Source organism: Sturnus vulgaris, chromosome 2, assembly GCF_052056855.1.
Source record: "Sturnus vulgaris isolate bStuVul1 chromosome 2, bStuVul1.hap1, whole genome shotgun sequence".
NCBI lineage: Eukaryota > Metazoa > Chordata > Aves > Passeriformes > Sturnidae > Sturnus > Sturnus vulgaris.
This window is the reverse complement of record NC_142244.1, coordinates 89,813,611-89,840,668: the sequence shown is the minus strand read 5'-3', so window position 1 is coordinate 89,840,668 and position 27,058 is coordinate 89,813,611. Positions and strand designations below refer to the sequence as shown.

Here is a 27,058-nt window from a genome sequence, read left to right as displayed (position 1 = left end):
CCAAAAAGAATACCAGAATACCCTCACCCCTATCCAGTGAGCTAATTCCACGGTGGCCTGCCCATGTTGCTCTGTTGAACTCAGGAGTCAGCTCTCTCCTCCCCCTTCCTGACCTTGGGTGCTCTGTGTCACAGCCCATGGAGGCCTTTTCCCCCTCTTTCCTCCCCTTTTTGCCCCTCCCCCTCTTAAAATCTGGTTCTGGCTAAGAGGCCAGAAAGTTCCTCAGGTCTCTTGAGATGTTACAAGCCCTTCTGCTGCCAGTAATCCCCACGGTATACCCAAGCTGGCCTGTTGCACCAAAAAGCAAGACATTCATAAACGGCTACATTTTTTCCAGAATTTGAAGGATGTTTGAAATTATTGTAAAAATTTGAGGGCAGGCAACTCAGATGAGAAGAGGAAAGAAGAAATTTTGTCAGCATTTTTTGGAACACGTGCTACATCAAGAGAAATTAATCATTACTGAAAAGGGATCCAACATCATCTTCCTTTCACATCCTACAGGCATTGCCAAAAGCTGTCTGGAGATGTGTGGCTGCCCATTTTCCTTCCAATTCAAGAGAAGCAAGGACACGTAGGCTTACAAACCTCGTGGAATTCCTTTGACCCGCTTGGTTATTTTGCTGCCCACCGCCCTGCAGTGGGGAATCACGGCGGGACAGGACTGGTGATCGGGACGTTGTTCTCACAGGTACCTTGGGAGAAAAAAGGTTGTGTTAAACCCATGAAGAGGACGGAGATGACAGGAAGATAAAACTCTTGCCACAGAATATATTCTTAAGATCTTAACAATATGTTCTTAAGTACAAGCTACCATCAATGACCAAAAGCAATAAACAAACTCCCACAAAGCCAAAAGCCTTAGTTGTGATGCTGTTCAGAATTTGAATAGAACTCAAAGTTTAGTCTTAACATTAAATAGAGTTTAATGGTTATCACATGAACACGTACACGCCCCGCTACCCTCCCAACTACTGAGACATTTGAAAAGAATATGGCATTTTGACTGAAGCAGGGGAGGCACAAAGCAATTTGCTGAAACAGCATGAGAATTAGGAGAATAAGCTCAAGGGAACCAAACAAATGCCCGGGAATGGATCAGCAGAAGGCAAAGACTGGTGGGGGGGAGCAAGAATATACTTAGAAGAAGCAAATCCCAGTGGATGGGAGGGGGGATGGAAGGGGGAGAGGAGGAGGAAATTATATTGAATGTTTCCTTTTTGTTCAGATCCATCTCAATTTTAAATAAGTGTATGATTCATAGTTTGGGTTGCGAACAGATGAAGAGGAATATTAACTCTGAGCAATAATCTCAGGGATATTTTGAATTCTTTCCTGAATATGGTAATGATTTGTTAACTTTGCATAATAAATTGTTTCTCTGAAATAGCTGCATTCTATAAATAATTACCAATTTTATATGAAGCTTCAATATTGTACTTCAGGTTGATTATCATTAACCCATTGACTGAATACCTACATAATGATCTGCCTTCCAAAATACTGTTACCAGTGCTGGCACAAGGGCAGTCTTCCCAGTGCCCAGGGTATCACATCCTTAAGAAAACTGAAATTAATAATAAAAAAATAGCACACATCTGTCTTTCTACTCCTTACCCTTGGAGGCACCTCGTCACTGTCTGATCTAGCCCAAGCCTTTTGGGTGGGGTCGGGTACCTCCGACTTAGAGTCAGAACTCTGATTAAGCACTTCACTGCGTGAAGGTGGATATGGGTCCTGGGAACGAAGATGGTGATGAGCAAATTTGGGAGAAGGGTCACTGAAGGAATGGGATCGCGAGACAGGGGAAACATTGTTCTTGAGAGATGCCAGATGGGACCACTGTACCTTACAAGAAAACAAAACATAAAACATTCAATGCGCTCAGTATAACCAGCTTTCCAATTAACACAGAATAAAGGCAGGTGGGGCAGGCAGAGACAAATTGGTTATGGCATTAGGTAAGCGTGGGGTGGAATCGATGCATTTAAAAGCAAGGCAAGCGCCCAAAGAACGTCACAGACTGAAAATACAGCACATATGCATTTTTTGTGTGATATGCTCTCCACATACACGTACACTGGTGCCCAGAGGAAAAGGGGATCCAGTATCTGCACCATGAGCCTGAGTTCAAAGGCCACTCAAGAAAGAAGTTGCCTTCTGTTCCCTGGTCTTCAGTGGGCTTTGGCCAGGTCTCATGGTGGGCTGGGAAGTTTGAAGTGGACATCAAATTGGAGCAATGTACAGAATTAAAGAATGCCGTAAGTTGGGCAAACCAACAGACATTTACGTTTCCTAATAAATTCAGGGACTAGATGCACCTCGAAATTTTTGGAGAAAGACCATAACACAAAGCCTTTATTCCTTTACAATTATTGCAATATATATAAAAAACCATAATATATATTGTATATAGTATACATATGTATAATGCATATTATACTTACACCATATATGTACCGTACACTGTACATATATACATATTATACACAAAGTACACACATACATTTACATGCACACATACTCAATTACACATACTGAGAAAGCATAACAGTGACTATGGAGTTAAAACTCCATTAGGATTTCCAGTGAAATCTACATTGACCCTTCAGCCTACATCCTCTTTGTACATAAGCCTGCTTCAGAGTTAATTTCTGAAACTGAGGAGGAAGGAAAGTCATAACTGAGGAACATGCTGTTTTCACACCTAATGATTAAGCAAAACTTTGCTTTTAAGCCCAGTTTCAGTAGGCTGGCTGTATTTGTTTACATGTTATTATTATTTCCTCAATTTTAATACACACAGCTGTTGAAGGGCCTGATTATCCTTAATACGAGTGAAAGATACAGACTTTAAAAGTAACTGGCACAGAGTATGAAGATACAAGTCCAATATTTTGAAATAGTCATAGAGGTTTGAATAAAAGCCAGGAAATAATGAGCAAGAGATAAAGTTCTGTCCTGATTTCTCCCACTCTTCGTCTGTTCAAATTCTCCTGTTGTCCAAAAGAGTGGCAATACCTAGTCACAATCAGGGATGGTTTTAGCTTGCACTATCATCAACAGACTTTATTTGAAAGAAGAAAATTCTGCATGGAAACAGAGGTACCAAATGCAGAACTCTACTGTTTAATTTAGCATACCTAAATTGCTCAGAATTCATGGGCCATGTCTAAGTTTTAGACAAAGGTTACTTTTCCAATTCATGCCATAACTCCCATGAGATCAGGTATTAAGATCTGGAGGCTCTTCATTAGAAAACAACAAAACAATGGCTACCATGCAGCTCAGGGGTTTGAACCTCTTTTTGATTTCCCAGGGGCGTTAGAGAGCTTTATTTAGCAACTGCAGGCCTACTGACAACAAACTTGCTTTTCTTAGACATGTTTTGCAAACTCTTCGAAACAGTGCTCACACTATTAAAACCCACTTGTTTAGTTAGCTTTTTTCTGCAAGAATTTTAAAAACCAAGCAAGTGTGCACTTTTTTCCTGAGCATCCTTTTTAGTAGTAAAAACCTTGCACAGAGCAAATTCTGAATTGGAAAATGGTCTGCAACTGCCACCAGTAATTAACTCACTATGTCACTGCTGCATATATAATAATGGGATACAACAGTTCTAGTCTAACATGAAAAAAAACCACACCAAAAAAACCCCACCAAACCCATAAATCCATCCGTTTATCAATAAAATAAGCAAAAATAGACAAATAGTAAATCCACAGAATAAGCTGTTTTGTGTAACAGTACTACCCTTTACAAAAGACTTTCTAAGTGCAAAGACCTGCAAATTTGAAGGAAACATGTTAGGACTTCTGCATTCCCTCCAGGCTCACCAAGCTTTTCCTGGGCACTTACCTGGGGCTCCATTGGCCTCTGCAGGGCAGGCTGAGCAGGTTCTGAGTTTCCATTGGAAAAGGACTCTGATCTTGAAGGCACTGGTGGCTCCAACACTTTGCCCATCTGTTTAGACTGTGCTTCAGGGGAGCCCTGATTAGTTTTTCTAAATCTCTCCTCCACCTAAGCCAAAATAAATGGAGGTTAAACCTTGAGCCAGTAAAACCAATTACTGTAGAAATACAAAGGGGAGTACCACCTTTTCTTTACCACAAAGAAAGCAAATACATTTCAGGTTTGGCAGGATCTTTTCCCAATCACTTTTGCCAGCACTGTAAGTTCACTGAGTGAACTACACCAAAGCTCCAAGTACACCCATGTGGATAATCCATACTAGGAAGAGAGGAGATATGGGAGGTAGCAAGATGTGAGATAATATGATGAAAGACCATTATGGGCCTTCTTTCTGCCTAGACTAATTATCCATCAGTACTTCCCTCACAGATAATAAAAAGGATACACTTAACCAGAAACAACTTTACAATATAAAAGTACATTTCCCACTGCTATCCCTTACTTTAGCTGCTCACCTTATGCAACCAAGGTTTTGGATCATCTGCTTTCCTGTGCTTCTCTCTTCAGCAAAAGAAGAGATAGGAGGATGTGTTTCTCTACCTAGTAATACTGGAGTCTGTCCAGCTTTAGGCACAAAAGTGTAGGACTTACTGTCTCTCTTATCAAATACTCTCAGAAAAACTCAAAGGCTGTAGAGGACAGTCCAGTCAGCTTGTTTCCTGTTATCAGGAAGGTGTAGAATTGATCTTATGTTAACCTCAAGAGCTTGCTGAGGGGAAGACTAAATCAGAATGTGCTCAGTCCTCAGAAGAACATCAAGCAAGATCCCCATGCAGAAACATCACCTCTTTCAAGGCCACAACACTGAAAACAAAGTGAGAGGTATGAAGAACAAGCGATGGAGGGAGGTTACAGGCAGAAAGGAAATAGCCTCTCATTTCCTAAGAAAGTCTGTTGCTAGAACCAAGGCAGCATGTGCCAGGTAAGCTGCCTCTGAGGAATGCTAAACTCCCAGTATTTTATCAAAGCACCAAAGATCCGACTGGAAGCTTGTGATGATGTAATTTGCTTTAACCCTTGTGCCCAGAGCACAAAACCAGTATTGGGACGATTTCCTAATGCTCCCTAGCAGTGATGGTCTGGGGAGACTGGCTTCCAGAAGATAGGCAAGTTTCCAGACTCCTCGCCTCAGGTGGGCTCCTTTACAAATCCAACCTGCCACTGCATTCCAAAATTTGAGGATAGTACCTGGTTGCCTATAGGGACAAGCAAACGAGCTCTGTACACAAAACACAGTATGTCTTGGGAAGTACAACAATAATGGAGGCAAGCATCTTCACCACGCAATCATTTTCACCACTGTGTTCAACTTCAGAGAGCCACTCTTTAAAGTCTAAAAAACAGGCCAGACTCCTTGTTATGAATAGAATAAGGAAAAGCCTCAAGTCCTTCTGTCTGAAGAAACAGGTTTTCACATCTCTAGCTGTAGATGATAGGAAGTTTCTTCCACAAAGCACATAAACTGTATGAGTGATGTGTCCTCAAAACCAGACAAGAAGTGGCAAGGAGAAAGAGTGCATTCCTGGATAGAAACAGGTTCTATTTCAGTCATCTGACTGTCTGGACCTGAAAGTGGTATTAAGTCCTAAGCTCTGTGCTGTTTCCCAAAGCCAATCTTAGAAGTCCTTTTCCTTATATCCTCATTGCTACTGCAATGAAGAAAAAAACTAATCACCATTAAACTTTGCCAGTCAGGAAAGTTAGTCTTCTTCAGCTTACCATCCCAATGGTGAGCATCTCTGTAAGTGGACACTTTCTCTAGAGAGCAGTATGGCTGAAAGTATGAGGCACAGAACACTCACTCCAATTCACTACTTTATGTAAAGAATGATGTCAGAGTTAATGCCTGCTGTTAGGATTAACTGGTGGCATTCCCACTGCCAGGTATCAAGACATTATTGCTATACTTCTATCACACTTTTTAAAAAGACTATTACACAACAATCTCTGGGAAGAGCTGACTAATAACCAGTTTTTCTGTCTTTACTCTTTTGGGCTAGAGCAATCACAAAAGAAAGACTACAGCAGAAAAACAGCTGAGTCAGTAGCTCTCCAAAAGGATTTAATACTTGAATCTTTGTGAGTTTCTCTCCTTTTCAGCTCTGAAAGGAAAATGAAGCAGATACAGTTCTACATCCCTCCAAATCTCAGCCAGCGTTCAGGCTGGACAGAAGTGCCAGCCTGGCACTATGCTTTCACTGAGGTGGGCCAAGAGCATGCAACAAGGACAAGAGGCTGGTTCCATGTCTGCACCATCACACACCAGACAAGTCTGAACTTCTTCCAAGTAAGAAACACATATCAGATACTTCAGCCATCAAGTGGAATGGATGAGATAGCACAAACATGGTTTATTAAGAACTTGGACAACAGCATCTAGAATAAAATGAGTTTGTGTCCACCAAGCCCAAACAACAGTACTTCAAAGACTAAAAAGTGCTGCTAGATGAAGCTGAACTGAGAGCTATTTTATCATGTTTAGCAGGTCTAAGTGTATTTTCTGTTCTTGTTCCAAAATGTATTTACCTAGTTCCCACATGCAGCTGATGAATGCCATTAAGAGCTTTGACTAACATTGCCCAGTCTGGTGGTTTGTGGGCAGTATGGTGCTTAAGGGAAACATAAGAATAAGATCACTGAAAGAAAGCCAAATATACATCAAAGAGGAGTTTACTTGCTTAGCAATGTTACTCATGGACCAGTGAGATAGGGGACACTCACTGAAAGAAACAGCACTTCAGATCAACTTGTGAGTGCCTGAAGTCCAAGAAGGCAGCACCACAGAGTTTCAAAAGAGCAGGACATGATCTCAGAAGAGAATACTTAACATTTCAAAAACGAGACTAATGAAATTCAGGTTTGTGTTTATGAGAAGGAAATTTTGAAAAGTGTAAGTTAAAACAACCAAATGCGTAAACGTGCTGAGTGTTAACATCCATCATAGGTTTGTGTTTTCCAACTGCCTCTCAGTTTCAAATCACCAGTACTTGCCAGAGACACAGAGCACTGCACCAAAGTTTCCTAAGAAAACACGTCTGACAGAGCATAGATATAACTCCCTGACATGATACTTGCAAAACCACGTCCCCTTAGTCTGCAGCCTTCCAGACTTTCTTTCCAACTTTCACACCTCAAGAAGTCTGAACTCCAGTGACTGAAGCAGAAGTACTCAGAACTTGCCCTAGAGCTTGAAAACCAGTAACCATCAGTTTAAAATATCCTGCCCCTTATGAGTGGTGCTTTGGCCTCCAACTATACTGTTGCAGAAGTGCAGCCACGCTGATGGCAGCAGGCAGAGAAGCAGTTGGCAGACTCCTGTTCACAAGCAGGACTCACCTCACGTGCTCTTTCAGCAGGCTCATAGTGGGATTTTGGCTCAGGGGTATGATAGCTTTGCTTATTTCTTTCTTGCTGCTGCTGCTGCTGCTGTTGCTGCTGCTGTTGCTGCTGCTGCTGCTGCCGCCTGTGATCGTGCTGCAGTGACAGGAGGTAGGCTTGCTCCTGCTGCAACTGGCGCTGGAGTCGCTCTGCCTGTCGGTGCTCCTCCATCTCTCGCCATCTGTATTCCTTTGAGAGAACGGGTGAGGAATTCAAGACGTGACACTGACTGTATGGTAGATGCGTCCCTACCAATCCCATTAAAAATGCACCTTTCTGGTTGCTGTTGCTTTTTTGTTTGTGTGTTTGTTTATTTCATTGTTAATGTGTAACCAAGAGCTAAGTTAGACCCATATGACTTGTGTCTTATGTCGGGAAAGTCATGAGTGTACTGCTCAAGTTTGACATGATTGGAGAATTATGTCAAAACTGATTTTTATTAGAGGGAAAAAAAGAGTTGTTTATACTAAATCCAGTGTAAAGTTCATAAAACAATGATTTAGACCAACACTAGGCCATTGTATCCTGGGGTGGATTTACATATCATGTGTGCTTTTGATCTGCAACACAAGCACTCTAGTTCTTCACTGAATGCCAAGGTCTGTTCAGAAACTTGACCACCACACCAGAACTGTTCCACTTTAACATAAAGCTTCCTCTTATTGCCCAGAAAGCAGTGTAACCATACAGCACTTCTCATATGTGCCTGTCAGCCCACAACACTAGCATAAATGGCCTTTTAATCAAGCTCCTTTGTTGTCATACTGTCAGTGCAGCTGTGCCCGACTGAGGGAAGCCTAGGACTGGCCAGATAAATGGATCCTATAGCTACTGAACAAAACAGATACAGTGCTTTACCAGTAACATGGCCTGCTCCTGGAGCAGCTGCTGCTGTAGAATTTCCAAGTGCCGCTGCTCCTCTTCTAGCTGTCGCCTGATATACTCCTGTCACATAGAAATTACCCAGCAATAAATTTATTCAAAAGGAATGCATCAGAACCCCCTGGGTGGAACACCACACGCTACTTCCCCAGTTCAGCTTTAATGAGAAATGCACTTCAGGATGGATTAGTGCCTGCAGAACAATTTAGGAAGCCCTGCCTCCTAAACATTAGATTTTGGCCCCTTCTGTTCTGAAATTTGCACTCCTGCAAATGTTGCCGGCACAGGCCAGAGCTCATTTATGTATTTTGGAAGTGGTTTCAAGAAGCAGCAAAATGCACTTGAAAGTTTTGGGAAGTTAAAACACAGCAAGTCTGACTCAACACAGCCAATACAAAGTCACATGCAAGTTGTAGTAAACATTAGTGTGTTGCACTGGTGCGATGAACTGTTAGCAACAGCTAGAGCCAGGCATAGTGTAGGCAGAGCTGGAGCAAGCTCCCCCAAACGGGCTCTGCCAAGTGCAATGGGACCTGCCCTGCCGAGTCTCCCCTGCCGCCCTCACCAGAAGCCTCTCCTGAGCAAATGCTGCCAGCCTTGCTGAATTATGCGATGGTTATGACACAAACAAACATCCACCAGGAAACAGATATTAGACCAAACTCGCTTGCTCTTGCCATCTAGCCATCTCTTCACCTGTAGCCTCAACAGGTCAAGACATTTACCCATCGCCTCACCTACCCCCTAGCAGAACTCAAACTCTGAAGCACCAAACCCAAGCTGGTAACATCCTATCATGCAATTAATGGAAGTATGTAACATGTGCATGCGCACACACACAAGCACACGCACACATTTACAGTGTATGCATAAAGAAATTAATGGATCAGTGATACAGTGATGGGAGTTATAGAAAGTCTTGTGACAGACTGATGAGATACACCATACTGTTGTTACGCACATTGGCTGAGCCACAGTTTGAGTTAACAAAAATTCTAAGAAGGAACGTGTCTTTTCTTCTAAAAAAAAGAATAAAAATTCAGAGTGGTTCAGCTTGGCCACACCAATTAACCATTTGTCATTACTGGCACTGTGCGTAATTAGCATTTCAACAGTTTAAAAAGCAGCTGGGGGAATACCCGGTGTCTGCCCAAAAGCAAATTGCTATGCTGTAATTAGAGATTTTCCATATATTTATTCCCATTGGTTAGTCTTCTCTCCTTTTGACTCAAGAATCTTTGAAACATACACAAACACAATAAAATTTCCCAGTAACACAATCATCAGTAATCTCAAAACGCTGAATTTACGTAAGAAAAAATTAAGGTACGTCAGGCCAAACCCAGCATTCCTGAAGTTAATGGGAAATTTACAATCAATCAACCTCTAGGACAGAAGTTTTGGCCCTTTATTTGCAATCAGTATTTCGCAGTACATGCACAGTAAGTACTGCTCTGATTATCACCCTGATTAAAGTTATTAAAGGATTTTAAAACATGCAGATTTCATGCATAAATATAGCAGTTGAATTTCACAGTTTAACAAGTTTCTCAGTTGTACTTTCAATGTATTAAGGGCACAGTGGCATAATTTAAGATGTACTTGTTGCCTCAATGGGCATACATCACTGATTTTAAAGAGAGTAAGAGAGAGAAATTACATATTGAAGTTTTAGGATGGAAAATCCTCTGCAGCTCAAAGATTCCACCTCAAATTCAGAGTACTCAACGTTCACGCCAATGACCAATTCTATGTGCCAGAAGCTGACACACAACAGAGCTGCCCTTCTCTTGGGAGACCTTCTGAACAGGGGCATGTCCTGCAAGAACCACTGATCCAGCATGACAAGCCTAGAAAGAGTTTTCAGAGCCCATAATGATTTTGCCAATTCTGGTGATTTTAGTGCGGCCCAGGGGCACGAGCTGAATTTAGAATGAGTACTGCAACAAGACTTCTTTTTCTGAGAGAATATTGAGGCTGCCAGAATTTTCCATAAAGCCTTACAATCCTATGTTAGTGCACTTGCTGTCAAAAACAACAAAGATTAAAGAGTTAGTGTTACGTTGCCTCTAAGCTGATTTAGGCTTACTATTTTTTAAAGAATTAAATTAGAACTTAGAAGAAACAAACCTATTACACATATATCTGTATCATGGACTCACCTGCTCCCTTTCTACCCTCCTCTTTTCCTCCTCTGCTCTTCTTCTCTCTTCCTCCTCTTTACGCCTCCTCTCCATTTCTTCCAGACGTCTTTTTTCCTCCTGTTCTCTCCGCCTTTGCTCACGCTCTTGTTGCCTTCGAGCTTCCCTTTCTCTTCTTTGTTGCTAGAGAAAGGGAAAAGAAACCACAGAGTTTTACTTTTGTTGTTATCAAAGAAAGAGGTGGGGTTGTTTTCTATGGTGAAGAGCGGGATTTACCAGGACTAGCAAGCTCTGCAACTGAGTGACAAAACATTTTATGCAAGTGTTCCACCAGGAAACTAAACTCATACCCAGCACACATCTATCACTAAAAGCAGCCTCACTTAGACTCTCTGGTTTCTTCAATGCACACAAAGTCATGTACCATATTCCTGATGACAACTGAGGTGTGGAAGCTTACTCCTCTCTTCAAGAGAGGCTAACACAAATCCCAATCTTCAAACAACTGTTGAACTCAGAGATGACACTTTTCTTACATTAACGATCTACTGTTGTCAAAAGGGAATGCCAGCCCTATTGAATCAGCTAACTCAAATGCCAACTACCTCAACTTTCTGTAAGTAGCTTGTCTCTTAAAACAGTTCATGGTCTGCTAAGAATTTTGTGGTGTTGGCCCAACAATCAAGCTTAATTTAATGAACTGCCCAAAACTTTGCCTAAGAGAGAAGGAAGACTGACCAACAGAACCTCAGCTCCTCCCAGAACATCAAAAGCACCTATATGTAAAAGAGGAAAAGCAGCTGAAGTAAGATTTACACTTACACAGATAAGCCTCCACACATGACCCAAATACAAACTGGTGCTGATTAGGTCTGCTCAAGTCTGAAAAAAACCTGGAAAAGAGCTCTAAAACGCATGAACTGACTCATTTATGTCTATGGAGAACCATGTATGACTTCAGAGAAGACATTTTAAATGCCCATATAGTCGTGACCAATTCTTCCTGCACTTCAGCTTAAGCATCCAGTTACTCCACCTACCTCGAAATCCCAGGCAGCCTCCCACAACTGCCTAAGTGTCAAAAGACCCAGCTGTCTCCTGTTCAACCATCAACTGGGAATATCACTACATTTACTTTCTTTATAAGTTTCTATAATATGCTAAAAATATGGAAGAAATTTAAACCAAAAAATAGCATGCACAAATTTTATCCCAAGAAAAAAAATGAAAATCTACATTGGTTATTCCTCATCACATTTATGTTAAGGTTAATACTATCCCCAATTTCTATTGAAGCAAAGCTGCCAGAGATTTGCCTGTCTTGGGGCACTCCAAATAGTCTTACAAGAAACAGCACTCACACTTAATCTTTAATTTGGGTTCACAAATCCAGCTACTGGTGCGAGTTTCATAGTTGTGCTCAACTGAAAAAGCAAAGGCCGATCTACACTTGCTGCGTTACTTCGTGGGATGAGCTTTCTCTGCTTGGAACATTTTCCTGCATTACTATGAAGTAACTGAAATATCAACAGCCTTTCCATCTTCTGGAATCTATACTGACATGACAGCAGAGAAAAAATACTAGGGGGGGAAAGAAAGATGGTTCTTGGGTTTTTTCTGAGCTTTTCTGCCAAGAGAAGTTGTGGATGTCCTATCCCTGGCAGTGTTCAAGGCTAGGCTGGATGGGGCTTTGAGCACTGGAAGGTGTCCCCTGACCATGCAGGGAAGTTGGAGCTGGATGGTTTTAAAAGAAAGGTCCTTCCTACACAAATCATTCTGTGATTCCATCAATTAGTAGCACTTAAATAAGACAGGCTGCTTTCAATTCTCTTTCATTAACTACAGTTTGGGGGAAGACTTTCCTGAAGACCACTGTTGAAATACACCCCCCTGTAATTATCATGCCCTCTTTCCTGGCCCATAGCATCATCCTGGGTTCACTACCACCTCCCTATGCTACAAGACACAAGCTCTTTTATCCCCCACACTTTCTGTATGTTCTCACAAACACAGCTTCCTTGCTCTTGCATCTCTTCTAACTAAATCCATTTACCAGCCTTTTCACTTGTGCTCAAGTCAGCTCTCCTCAACGAATGTAGATATAAAAATAGCAAAAGTGCTGCAAGGCACCTACAGCACGCGGTGCATTTCATAGGTTTCACTGCTTCCCCTCCCTCATTTTTTAAACACCATAAAAGGATTAAGCAGGCATTTTTATTTCTGAATATATGCATCAGTGTCAAGCAATTTCGACATTTAAGTCAATATATTCAGGTCCTTCTTGGCTAATCAAGTCTGACAAGCTTTTGTTTAAGAAAACTAAGATGTGAAGTACAATAATTCTGCTGCCTTGAGGATGCAAGAGACAGCACACTGCTGACTGGTTAATATAATATGCACATTTATCAACTCAAACAATATTGTGTTGACATTGTTAAGTGGATATATTGCAGATCTCAGAATGGCATAATTCTCACTACAAGGAAGACAGGCAAATTTGTCGCTTCTTGAATTAATTCAGAAGTATTCAGCAATAATTATTAATAACTGAACTTAATATGAGGAAAAATAAGCTACAAACTGATTAAGAGCCAGTTTCCCATGGCAGCACAAAATAAACAAAATCAATTGTCAAGACATGAGATTTTTAATGAAACCTTGATCCAAATATCTAACACAGCACATCAGCAGATATTTATTACCCAGCAAAAGAATAGGTGGAGAAAAAGGATTTAAGTCAAATCTCACAAATGTGCTACTGTCTATGCACCAAAGTATGCAGGGAGATGAGGTTTCTCAGCATCACTTCCACCTTCCCATCAGACACTACCTCAGCCTCTTGCCAGGTGAGTGGGAAGGCAGGTACCCAGCATTGCAGGAGCCCACACAAACACACTGCATGATCCCCTTATTCCCAGCCCCAGCTGTAAAATAAAAGTTTCACTTCCTTTGCACGTGGTCTTTGAAACCTCAGCATCAAACCAGTGGTCACTAACGAAGTGGAATTTACTTTTAACACATCCAGGGAGAGGAAACCTACAGTAACAACCATCTCTTGGGTCCTAGTCCACATTTGGTCAAAGTAATGCCAAAGGTAGCTGGTACCAAGTTGGGTTGACCCAACCTGGCTTCAGAGCCAGCCCTACAGCTGACTTTCTTGCCTCCATCTGTTGGCACAAGGTTGCCTTCCTGACTGGCTCTAGCAACTCTTCCATGAGGACACCAAAACCCTGATCACTGTGTCTCTTAAGCTTGTCCAAAGGACAAGAGAGAGACAGGGAAAACCATTAGTTAAAACCAATGTTATATTTCTACATATAAAAAATTGCCTTCTAAATTTAGTTCGTGTGATTGTCAGATACTGTAATTTTTTGTCAAGCACTACAAAAAAGGCCTGACATAAAACACTGCTGTCCAATAAAAAGCAGGTATAGATCTATATTCCTTAACTAATGGATGAATATCTAGATCACCTTTAGTTCAGTATGGCATTACCAACTTTCTTGCACATGTCAGATAAAAAGCTTATTTCCAAGGAGCAAACTGTTAGCCAGAAAATAAGGCAAAAACTCTTCAAAGAAATGTCAGATATGCCAAAACAGAATTTTGACAGAGCCCATGCTGACTCAAATTACTGCATTTCACAAAATGGGCATTTACTATGCAAACAACACTAAAATAAAAAACACAAAGAAAATACAGTGTCAATATTCTGGGTACTTATCTGGTTTTAGGGTGCAATAGTGATGATCTCATAATGGAACCTGACATCTCTAAACTGGAAGTCCAGTGCAGTAAAGCATGATTTACCAGGAGGGGGCAATGCAACTACACATGCAGTTCATCTATACCAACGAATTCAGGCCTTCATTCATAATGAAATGCTCAAGATAGATACAGATCCTTTAATTTTAAACTCCTAAAATATTATTACTGTGTCTCATATTCAGAAGAAGATTGATGATACCTATATTAATTATTTCTTCCACAAAGAATTAGGTAGCCTAGTATCAGCTTAGAAAGAGGATTGGCAAGATTAATAAAGAGATTTTTGCTTTGTCCACACTGGAGATAAACCAGAAGTAGAACTTCTTACTCAGTACCAATCCAAGCTGCAAGCAATTTAAATTAAGTAGATAAGAATAAGCTCCCATTCTGTGAAAGAAATAAAGCCCTGGCAAAAATTGCCTGCAGGTACACCTACATTAGCATCTTGGTTCAGATTAGGAGTGCTCTCTTGAAGTGAATCATCCAAACATCTCCACTTATCCAGTTTTGTTTCGTATTTTGAAGATGTGTTGGAGTGCCAACCACACCTTTTGGATGAAATTAAAAAGGCTGATGCACTCCAACCACAAGCAGGCACAGAGTCTAGACCTCAGCGAGTCCAAAGGAATTCCTCCTGTCTTTAAACACATGAAGTCTTCAGGTCTTCAGCACTTTAATTATTGTGCTCCACGATCTGCTTCTACAGGACTGTACTACCTGCCAGTATAGCTATAAGCCACCATTTCAAAAACATCCATCTTAGGTTCTCATAACCAGGGACACCAGGGACAGAGACACCATTTAGTGAAGCTATTCTGAACTGTGGAAGTCCACAGAGAATGAGATTCCACCACAGCCAATTCTGAATTTCCTGAGCCAGATTCAGTTTTGCAAAGTACAAATTCAAATGCCTTCTCATACCCAGCAGTTGTCTCCATGTTGCTGAACAGAATCACAGATCCACATTAAAACAGCCAGGAACAGCTCAGATTTCTTGTTTAAACTATCTAAACACCTACACAGTTGATGGTAAAACCCTCCCTTTTAAAGAAGGGTTGGGGGTAGGACAAAATCTCCTACCCAAAATTCTCAAGTAATTTTCTGTAGTTTGACCAGGTCATTTTCACCTCCTCAGTAATACACAAACTACATGGTTCCTGCAACAACAACTTTTAGAAGTCACCTATATGCCTTTTAAAAAGTAATCTTTTCCCTAATACTGCTGAGAATTACAGTTTTTGGCAGATGTCCTAAACACCGTTCCTGTTACAGTCTCGGTCAAAACCGTCTAGGCTCTGTGCCAGCATTGTAAGAACAAGCCCTCAATTTTAATTTAGGAAGTGGGGAGGGAGGGAAGTATATGCAACTTGTTCAGGAAGATTATCTAATGCATAAAATTCTACCAGAGAATATTAAATAGGTATATGCATACATACTTTACACAAGCAAAAATTACAAGAAAGCAAGTCTGGTAAAAATATCAACGAACTTATGAATGCCCTGAGCTTCAATGCCTGACACTAATCTTGACTTCCATTACCAAGGGAGTCTTCATTGTTTACTGGCTTCATCAAAACAGGGGGGTGAGTTAAGGACAAAGTGACAACATTTAAATATTTCGGCCTTCAACTGTGTCACAACACTGATGTTTATCTAAATTTGTGTCTACCACCCTTCCCCCATCTGAAGGATCTTGTTTTGGCTGCTGTTTTGTTAAAAACCACTTGGGATCATATATTTTTCCAACACAAGATCCAATTAACTAAGTAGGGTTTTTTTGAAAGCTAATGTGAGTTATTATTTTAATGCACTTGATGAACAAAATGCCCACACCATCACCTGCAAAAGGAAACTTTTGTAACTCACCATTCCTATTTATGCCTCCAAGGGAACTAGGCAGAGGTTACAGACCCATACAAGGTAAAAAGCTTTGATCTTATGAATTTTACATGTTTTACTGTGCAACCTTATTCAGTAATACAATCTACATTACATGCTGTCTTGTGGTTGTGGAAGATGTCAGTTTTATTTTGGATTTTAAAAAGCAGGACTGATTAAACATAACTTTCAGGTAACTGCCTTTTCTTTCTACTTGCTCATTCGGCTGTAACTGCAGCAGCCCCAAAAAGTTCAAACCATGGAGGGAAAATAGTGCATTGCTTTGTTTCCAATACTAGCAGCAGCAGTTCCTTTATTTTAAAAAGAAAATCCAGATTTTAAGAGTTGCACTGATTACTAAAGTTAAATGACCTAGATAATTTAATTGTAATCCTCTTCCTCAACAAAAAATACTGCCTGCAGAACCTTAGAGATTAAAGGGGCATTTAAAAGAAATCATTGACTCCTGTATTAAGAAAAATTTGAGCGGTTAAGCAGTAGCTCAACTTTTTCCCACCTTTGACAATATCAGTATTTTATTTTCATATTTTTCTAGTGTCTTTTTTATTATTTACTCCTCCCACAAACAGTCTAAAGTTGGAAGTGCTATGAGGTTTATCTTGGCATTCTCTGAAGGGTGGGAAAGAAACAGAAGAGAAATGGGGTTTATATGCCTTCCGCTCATCCCTCTTTATGGATTCATGTGTGGCTGACTACCAATCCCTCCTTATAGCAGCACTAAACTCATTTGCACTTTGGAAAAGAGGGATAAGGAGCATAATGTGACCTGGAAAGGTATTTGGAACTTTGTATTACTTGTTATGCAAACAGGTCACGGGATGCAAATCAACATTTGGTCCTGGTTGCATCCTCATTAAACGTTACCAGGATTTGGAAAACCAGACTGGGTGTAGTTTTTCCATCACTGCTAAGTGAAAGGTTGAAACAGACTCAAGCAAGAGGTCATTTAAGGACAACTGGAATTTGACCCTGCACTTCCTGAAGAGCCAGAGGATTGGTTTCACATCAACTCTGTGTCATACCCAGCTCTGGCCAGAAGAGCTGTTTTGAAATCTTCCTATCTCTGAAGCTCACACTGCATATTCCATCTCCATATACATATATATAAATGCCCACAAGATCTGAGGAGGTGAAAAGTATGACAGAACAATATTTTCCACATATATTCAATTCCTCTTATCTTCCACTAGTGTACAGAAATTGCATACTTACTGTGTCACAAAAGTATGATTTATATATTTGTAATTCCTGCAGAATTATACTATTAACACTGATTTACAAAACATATTTAGTTCTACCTTTAAAGGCCCCCTTCCAATCCAAATCATTCTATTATTTTTTGATCTAGGTGGCTTTTTAGTCATTAAGCTACTGTGCATGAGAGAGTAATACACTAAAAAACAGGCTTCTATCTACCATGAATGAGTGCCAAACACATATGTTTGAGAAAGTTTTAAAGGGAAATTTTTAAGGGAAATCTTAAAGGGAAAAATGTTATGGTCCTCCAAAAAGTACTCTTGAGAGAAAAATCCATCTGGGAATAATTTATGTCTCCTCTTCTCTACATCTACCTAAGCCTAGACAGAGACCAAGAAACAGCCTCTTCCCCAAAAAACACCTTCAAACAACGCAGCTCTCGCTCCTGTTTTCTTCATAGGAGCTGCTGGATAGTCAAACGCTTTGGAAGATATCTTATATTCAAGTGGCCAAGCATGGATTTAAGTGTTTTGCTCTACATTTGCAGGTGGATTCTCACATGATGTTTCCATCCCTGAGACATCCTGGGGCTACAAGGAATTCTTTTTAAATGGGTGCGGAAATGGGAAACAAAAGGGGGAGAGGGGCTTCTGCCCCCAAACTCCAGTCTCCTGTTTCTACCTCTTCTAGCCTCCTCCTCTGCTCCTTCTGCTGCTCAATGCGTTTCTGCCTCTCTGCCAGCAGCTGCCTCTTGTACTCCTCCTGCTCACGGAGCTGCTGCTCCTGCAGCAGCTGCTGTCTCCGAAGGGCCTCGGACCGTTCCTTGTTTTCCTGCTGCAGTCTCAGGAAATCACGTCGGAGGGTTGATTCTCCAGGCACATTGACAATGGAACTGCAACAAGAGGAAGTTAAAGCCTTCTGGATGATAAAGCCTGATGGGCCATTAAATACCTTTGCCAAAGCAGGGGAGCATTAATAAAATATATCATGATGTTAAAGTTTAATCTCATTTCTTTCAGAGCAAAGACGCTGGATGTATGTCAAACACACGCTCTCAGTGGAAGGTGTGAAATGAGGCCAGGCAAAGCAAGGATGAATGCTAACATTGTGAAGACCTGATCAATCATATTTGCCATAAATCTCCCTCCATGCAGAGTTTGTTGGCTCTAAGTCATAAGAAGGGGAGTTTTCAAACCTTTAACAGTCACAGCAAAGGTATTCAAACCCTATGAGTGGTTTGTGCATCCACTTAATAAGAGAGAAATTTAGCATGCTGGTATATAATCACAGACCTTTAGAGTTGACATGGACTGCCCAAAGCTATCCCAAAAGCAATTATTACCTTGGCTCTCCTTCTTGTTCAGGCACTTCTTCCTCTTCTTCCTCACTTCCACTATATTCATACTCCGTCTCATCTAACAGGAAAGAAACAAAGGCCTGGATAGTACTTCAATTTTAGGGCAGTGGGGAGTTGCAGTAGCCCCTCAGTAAACCAGCTCCTGTCCCCTTCAATGAGAAGATCTATCACAGACGCTGGAACTCATTCTGTATATATAAGCTCATCTTCCCAGCAGCACAGTGGTTTGGAGAAGACTTCCAGCAAATTCCCTGAACAACACCAGGTTTGATATGTAAGACAAGACACCTGGAAAACTTCAGCATCACCTGAATAAGGAGAAAAGGCTGCCCAAAACATTTGCTTCACAGCTCTTGTGATGGGTTATTTCCTGTGAGTCTGATTCATGGCATCATTCCAGGAAATGAACCTACCACAGACTAAAGAAGGGAAAGACATATAATGCCAATATTCTCCTAAATACTGTTTAACGCTTGTATGGAAGAGCCAGTGGCTAACAGGTGAGTAAATTTAACATATCAGAAAATACAGCACTTGAAACTGATATTTTCTCTGTAAAGGACAGAACAAAACGAAGCTTTCTGATAGTCAAACTATTAATTAGCAAAGAACTTTTTAAGGATTTGGGCTATAGGGATGGGTTTTAGAATGCAAAGCAGGACAAAAATATGCATTTTTGACAAGTTGCAAAGACTTGATTTTTAGAAGCTGCTTACCTTTCTCTCCTCTCTTCTTCCTGGTCCTGTCTATATGGTCCTTAAGCTGGATTCGGACTTGCCTTTCATTTGGCTGGTCACGTATAAAGGGATGTTTCAACAGTTGTTCTGTAGAAGGTCGCTGCATGTAATTCTTCACTAGACAACCTTCTATAAAGCTGAAAAACTTTTTCGACCTGAGAAAGCAGGAAGGAAAAAACAAAACAAAGCAAAAGATGAGAGGTAAAACTCAACTGAAACATTTTTTCTGTTCTTCCTCAAATTCATTTCCTCAAAGAGCATCATGTCCCAGAGGACAGGACAAGTGGTGCCTGGAAGTGCTCCTCCTAAACAGATCTGAGTGTGCTCCAGCTGAGCACTGGGCTGGAGTGACACAGGGTGACATGAACATACTTAGAGCACTCAGGCACAGCCTCATGGTAATGTGCCCTCTTTCAGACGCATAATTGCTCTGAAAGTCAGGATCTATGAGTGAGGTAAATCATGTAAACCTAGCCTAGTTGCTTCTGGATCAGGGAGGGCAGTTCTGGTGTGCCTCCACCTACCCATGCTACAGACAGCCAGCCAGCCATACCCAAAGTCAGGAGAACTGTGTATGCCATTCTCCTGACACAAGCAGCACCACACTGCTTTTGCATGCACCTGGGCTCACAGAGTTAGATCTGCCAGAATTAAATTATTTTAGATTATTTTATTTTTTTACCTTAAGAGTCACATAGAAAAGAATTTTTATAGAACAAGAGGTGGATGTTGGTCAGTGCTGTCTGTTCAAAACAGGCACTTTGGGTCAAATTCTCCCTGATACAATTCAAGAGCATGAACTAAACTAAACCCCTCCTGCACACAGCATAAAATAACAGGGTACGGGAGTTGGCTAAGCTGCAGCACCACCTTCCAAAATTTGCATTTCATTTGAACTCTTGAAAGAGGACTTCTACAGAAAGAAGTCACCAAACAAGCCACCTGCCAAAATCCAATAGTGGAAATACTCAAAACTGCGCTGAGGCACTGGAACAGGCTGCCCAGAGAACCTGTGGATACCACATCCCTGGAAGAATTCAAGGCCAGGTTGGATGGGTTTCTGAGCTACCTGAACTACTGGACGGCATCCCTGTCCATGGTGGGGTTTAGAACTAGATGATCTTTAAGATCCCTTCCAACCCAAGGCATTCTATGATGATTCTACAACGTTGTCATCATTTGGCCTATCTTCTCATGACCTGCCACTGAGCACACTATCAAAACAGTTGAGTGACAGCAGCACTGCCTTGGGCCAGAGCTGCTTTTTAATTAATAGCTGCTCTCAACCTGCTCCAGTGCTTGGAGAGCAAACATCCTAACTACATGGTAAAGAGTAAAAACAATTATTTCCATCCATCAGTTCACTTCCCTACTGCAATAAAAAAGGCTGAATCCAACATAATTTGGTTGTTCAGATTTTTTTATTCCTCACACCTTGAATGTTATTATTTCACATAAAAAGGTTAATGAAAGGCTAATGCAAATGGTGTATATGCATCTCTATTCCCTTAATACATGCAGAAGAGGCAAGTAAGAGAGAGCGATGCCTGGACAGCATACAAGTGCATAAATAAGTCAATCCAGGTAAAGACCAAGCTCAGCAAGCAAGACAAGTTTATACCATGTTGATATTGAATAAACAGTCAAATCACTTCATTATTTTGACAGGATCACAGCATCTCATGATCACATTCAATCTATAAGAAATCCTTTCTAGGGAGTATTTTTGTTTCATATGTGCCAGTTGTAACCAGTAACTGGGAGGAAATCCTCTGATACTAATGGATTCTTCTCAGCTGGCAAGAAGCAGGCACTCAATTCCAACCGTTTACAATAATTATAGTAAAAGCCTTCATTAGTTTTAATAGCTCCTTTCTATTTAGCAACTAGAACACCATAGTACTGTTCTGTTTCTGTGTTATGATACATCTGAGAAAACATACTGCATATTAAGAGTGTTGCAGGAGTTTGTATTTTAAAACATGAATTCATTTGTCACCTTAATACAGATGCTGCTCTACAAAAAAAATCCCAAAACCTTGTTATTTATTTTCGCATAATCTGAGAAAGAATTTCTCTGGGACAAACAGAAGAAAATAATGCACACATTTTATTTAATGCTCTGATTCAGAGGCACGAAAGATAACAGATTTCTGCTAACTTAAATTGTTTTACAATTCTGTGGAAGGGCTAACAAAATGGTATATGAAAAAACTTCGTGCTACACAAGACTACAAACAAGATATAATTGATACATACCATTTCTTGGATTTTAACCGTGGGGGAGGGTTCCTGGGTATCAGAAAGAGTGCCCTCATGGGGTGCATGTCACAAAGTGCTGAAGGGAAGAAAACAAAACCACACAGAGACATACAGACACTGTTTTAGTTCCTCTCTGTCAATGCCATGGCTTCAGCTTCCACAACCACTTCCACCATCCTAAACATCCATGCAGCAGGTGCAGAAAGCAACACAGCTAAATGGAATTAGCCCAAAATAACAAAAATTCCATAGCTCAATGTGCCAATGGTAGCCCAAAAAGAGAAAGAGACTGAAGCATGGATCAACCTCCAGAATCAACCAAGATGGGAACATCTGAGCATGGCCCTCCTCCAGCCCCAAGTCATCCAACTTACTCTCCAGTCAATAAAATACTGGGAGATGATGATGGTGGAAGGGAACAATGAGAGTTACTGTTTCATACAACCTTCCGTCTACCTGCCCTTCTCTCTCATTACAGAGGGTGCTTCATTTTTACTCCCCAGACCTTGGGTATTTACTTCAAGGCATGACAGTTTTGAAGCCTGGGAGGGTCTGTATCACACAAAAGGATTGCCTGCAGAACTGAAATGGAAACCCATAACTTTTGTCCAAAGAAGTCCTGTTTGTTTCAGTGGACATTTAGTGGGAGTCCAGGATCAGTGTTGGACAGCTTTTCCTCCAGTTCCATAGCAAAGCAACATGGCAGAGTCAACACAGGGAAACAAGGGAGCAAGGAGAGAGGCAGCCCAAGAAAGGTCTCTAGGAGAAATGTTTTAACCATCTTCCTATGTTTGATTTCTTACACTCTCAGTCTCAGCCTGCAGGATGAGGTGACATTCACCACACAAGAGAAATTCAGGAGAAACAGACTGATGTGAAGAGAATTCTGACTTCAAAAATAAGGAGACAGAATGTTGGGAAAGAATTTCCTTGGATGCCTATGGGTCCCTGCAGACCACCAGACATAGAGACGGACTCTTCAGCTGGTGGTGGAAGAGGAGGTAAGGCCCATGTACCAGAGGACAAGAGCTGCTCAGCACTTGCAGAGGATCTCTGCTTACTTCTAAAATGCCACTCTTGTGCTTTTACACAAAGAAGGGCCAAGCTCTGCTTTAGTTTAGAAATGAACAAAGTATTATTGTCCAATTCCAGGCTTACAAAGCCCACAGCTTTTTAACTGAAAGCCATACAGATAACCCAACGTGCTGAACAAAGAGGTACCACAAAAAGGAGTAGTTCACTTCAAACAGTGCTGGCTGAAGTGTCCTGGGAGCAGCTCTCATTTGGACATTCATGCAAACATGCAATTAGGAAGGAAAAAGGAAACAACCCCAAAGTATCAGGCCTCCTAAAACATAAATCAACACATGACTATTGTGATTTGGTTTTTAAATCTGACATTAAAGTCAGTAAGAACAACAGCAAAATCAGGCAGCAGCTACAACAAAATGACCAATTTTTAGCTGGAAAATATCAATACTTTATTTCAACATGGTTATTTCAAAGACATTTCAAGCTGGGTTGTGTTGTGGTGGTAGATTTTTATGTGCAAAAAAATTAACTTACTCTTAGGTACCTTAGGCTCTTATTTTTTAAATACAGAGCTCCAGCTGAGGGTAAGTATACTTGCAAGATCAGTATGGACTTTCATTAAAATAATCATTCAAAGTCAAAACACCATGCCTAACTTATTTTCTTTTCAAAGGTTTGTCCTCCTCACACATCTGCTGTTTGCCTTTATATTCTGAAAGAACTACGTGAAAGGAAAAGAACCCATTAAAAAGTTGGGCATTTTTGGTTTCCAGGTTTTCCTCTTAAAGCCAGACTAACAGATAATGATCCCTGCTTGAGAATACCTAAGTTCAGTGCTTTGTCCTGAAGAAAGATTTACAGTTTAAGCCATGTCACTGCCAAGGAAGATTAACACCACCCACTGATGAGTGGAAACAAAAGGAGAAGCAATGTTAGCATTATCCAGACTGACAAAAAGCCAACACAGAAATAGCTGCTACAAATGCTTTTTTCATTAAGATCTGTTTCCTCAAGGCCCCACTGACCCCCCACCCCAGCTGAGGTTTCAGTATTCCAGGCCAGTCCATAGACAAAGTGGGACACAGCTCCAAAACACAATATACTACCCATAGGAAGGAAGTCAGACACTCGATTAGCTTCCAAATATTCCTGCTATAGAAATTAAATTACTGCAGTCTGCACTGTAGTGTTCAAACACAACCCTATCTTTATCGAAAGCATTGCTATTTATGGGATTTTATATTTATAGAGCAGGCAAAACCAAGGAGAACAGAAATAACATGGGGATACTTTCAGAAACCTCAAAACTAGGCTTAGATTACAAACAGCATGGCCCAAGTGTATGTTTCAGCCTTAAGGAGCCCGCTGGAGAAGCACAGGTATCACTTACGGGGAGCTCCTTCTGCCATCTCTATGGCCGTAATGCCGCATGACCAAAGGTCACTCTGCAGAAAAAGAGACACACCAGATGTTAGTAGGTGGATTCACCCATTCACACAGTAAGAGACTACTATTTAGAGAGGCCCTGTAGGTGAGGTTGAAACCAAATACCATGGCATTTAAATAATATAAGCCTCTGTTATCTTGTAACTGTATCATAAAATCCTACTTTTTCACGTAATACATATGTATTTGCAGAAACACACATGCATATTCTTACAGAGTGAGCAAACAACCCTTTCCAATAGCACATAAAAATATATTCACATTATGACAATGGGAAATACATTTGCCAGAAACCTAAGCCTATGAAACAACAGAATTTTCAATATTCCCTTGTCAACAAAGAACTGAACAAGGGCATTCCCAGGGTGTGTAGAGAAGCAGCTATAAAAGCAAAAGCTCAGCTCAAATTTAAAGCGGCCAGACTTGTTGAAAACTACAAGAAAGGGTCTTCAGGTATGCAAACAAACAAGAACAAAAGGAAAATACTGAAGGCTCACTGAAAGGAGGGGTGAATTAGTCACCACTGAAAAGGCAGAGGTTCCCAAAACTTACACCTCTGTCTTTACCACAGGCTCCTAAAATTTACACCTCTGTCTATATCACAGGCATTACTTACAGCCAAAGCCAAAATTCCTCCCCTAACATCTCAGCTTAGCTTAAAACACTACAGAACAAGAGTCTTTCAGTGGCAGCCTTTTAAGGAACCACCTCTGGCCAGCACCTCTGACTTGGGAGAGACCAAACAAGAGCCAGGAAGATCAAACGCAGGGAAGAGATGGAGGAGTCCTGTCAAGGAACCAACTTCAGAGACCGATACAGCTTAATGGGCAAAATATTGGAGGTGACTGCTGTGAAAGAGAGCTGTTCTTGAGAAAAGCAGTCTTCATTTCTGGTCATAACTGTGATTTCTTAAAAATTATTTGAAACTAATGAGCAAATAAGCTCTTCATGTACTACAAGCAGAGAAGCATTTCAGAAGATCGTATTTTCAGACCCAGCAAGGCACTCTTCTCTTAGTCAAATGCAGACATTTAAGCCAGATTGCACATGCTCATGATCTTACAGAATCTTTCAAACATTAATTTTTTGTGAGTGACCACCCTGCAGGCTCCTCCAGGAAAATAAGCGGGTGATTTCAGAGGCCAGAGGAGTTATTTTTCACATCACTACTGCATTAACAAATATTGCAGGGAGTTTTTCTGCTGTATTAAATCATTTAATAGCAAACCTTCCTTGCTAAAAATAACAACACTATCTGGAAAGATATAAAACATTAGGTTTAGTACAATGAGATGCTGAATGTAAAAAGCAATTAAATCAAGAGAAATAGGATCAATCTGATCAATCTTAGTCAAAATGTACAAAACCACCAATTCATATAATATGGGTCTTTTACCAAGATTTAGACACACACAAATATACTGATAGCTGACACTATCAGTCTCAGCAAAGTGATATAATTGATATTCAGCTCTATAATTCATTGTAAGGCCTTAGTCCCTGGCTTTCTGATATCCTTGTTACCCTTGGTTAAAGTTGGAACAATGCATTAGTCTAAGTAAAGATTTCTTTAAAAATATATTTTTACATTTTTTCTTTCCTTGTGCTCTCGTTAAAGCTGAGAGGAAATTTCAAGATTACAGTATGTTTTCACTAGATATATTTTACTTTAAATACATGTATCTAATATTCTTAAGGGTAGTGCGAATACCATCAAGCCAATTATGGTCTTGCAGCAATTAAATCCTTGGTTTGCAGCAAGCTATGTAAAGAATGATCCTTGCTAAGAAATGGATAAATTTTTATCAAAAAAAGAATGTATATGTATTCTGAAATCAGAGATAGTTTTAAGAGTTCCTTCTGTACTTCACTCTCCAGACGGTGGTTCTATTTAAGGCAACACCTGAAATGTATTGTTCTGGGTTACCACAATAACTGGGACGTAGTGCAACACAATTTAACCTACAACCTTTATACAACTGAGAACACAAGCATTGCCAGGTAAACTCCTTTTTGCCTTCTCTGAGTACCTACAGCACCCTGAAATCCTGGATTTACATCTCAAAGCTATAATAAATACAAGCAGCAGAAACTGTTAAAGGTCACAATTTGACCTTACCTTGTACTTTGGTAATAATAACTACAAAAAATAATTATTATTCCTACAAAGCATAAGAAGTCTCAAAAACTGCCATAGCTCACAGACATTTATATTGCACATGTATATGTTGGGTTTTTTATTTGGACAGGACTCTTACTCTGTAATCATATGTAGCATCTGGATTCTCATCACAGGCAATAACTTCTGGAGCCATCCAGTACGGAGTCCCAATAAAAGTGTTTCTCCTGCCAACTGTCCTGTCCAGTTGAGCACTCACACCAAAATCCACTGTGGGTGGGAAAAGAGTAAAATGAAATAAGAGAGGGGAAATAACGCAATGATTACTTTTGTAAAGTAAAGCCCTGTAGATGTCCCACGAGAGAGGACCATGCTGAAGAGAAATAAGACGATTATTCCTGAGGCAAGCGAGCCCTCATGGCTCACACACAATGTGCTTGGGCACAAGTGTCAAGGGACACAGCAGCATACAATCACCTCTCCTTTACCTCTTGCTGGTCTGCCTGGACCAAAGAGAGAGCACAGCTGCAGAACTACTGTCTGGGAAGCTGAGAAAGGGCTATTTATTCCCTTCCCACATGGTGAAACCAAGCACCTTTGCCTATACAAAAACAACCACTTCCCAAAGGTACCTCTCATGCTATGGGAAAATCACATGCATAAACACATCCCTTTCAGCTCACCACTTTTTCTGCTCTAAAATTGGACAGCAAAAATAACCTGTTGTTCAGCAAGCTGCTCTCTGCTTTAATGCATAGAGAAACATCAATGAGAGCAAAAGATGAGGATTATTCAGGAAGTGCTAACTTGGAGCACACACGCACAGGCTGTGAAAGAGATACCCATTTCATTACAAAGCAATTACATT

At 40.7% G+C, this 27,058-nt stretch overlaps 1 protein-coding gene across 4 annotated transcripts in view; it reads right to left on the bottom strand.

The window, feature by feature from the left end:
- MAP4K4 (mitogen-activated protein kinase kinase kinase kinase 4) overlaps nt 1-27,058 on the bottom strand; it is a 163,740-nt gene that overhangs the window by 26,122 nt on the left and 110,560 nt on the right. For 2 of the 4 annotated variants that reach the window (XM_014893092.2, XM_014893150.2), the window contains exons 7-18: nt 26,330-26,460; nt 24,016-24,070; nt 21,591-21,669; nt 19,311-19,486; nt 18,580-18,652; nt 17,919-18,129; nt 10,395-10,556; nt 8,209-8,295; nt 7,309-7,539; nt 3,859-4,020; nt 1,618-1,848; nt 589-695 (exon numbers count right to left, since the gene is read on the bottom strand). In XM_014893092.2, coding sequence (XP_014748578.2) covers nt 589-695; nt 1,618-1,848; nt 3,859-4,020; nt 7,309-7,539; nt 8,209-8,295; nt 10,395-10,556; nt 17,919-18,129; nt 18,580-18,652; nt 19,311-19,486; nt 21,591-21,669; nt 24,016-24,070; nt 26,330-26,460 — 1,705 coding nt within the window. The remainder of the gene's footprint in view (nt 1-588; nt 696-1,617; nt 1,849-3,858; nt 4,021-7,308; nt 7,540-8,208; nt 8,296-10,394; nt 10,557-17,918; nt 18,130-18,579; nt 18,653-19,310; nt 19,487-21,590; nt 21,670-24,015; nt 24,071-26,329; nt 26,461-27,058) is intronic. The other 2 variants (XM_014893159.2, XM_014893175.2) reach the window with 1 other exon arrangement.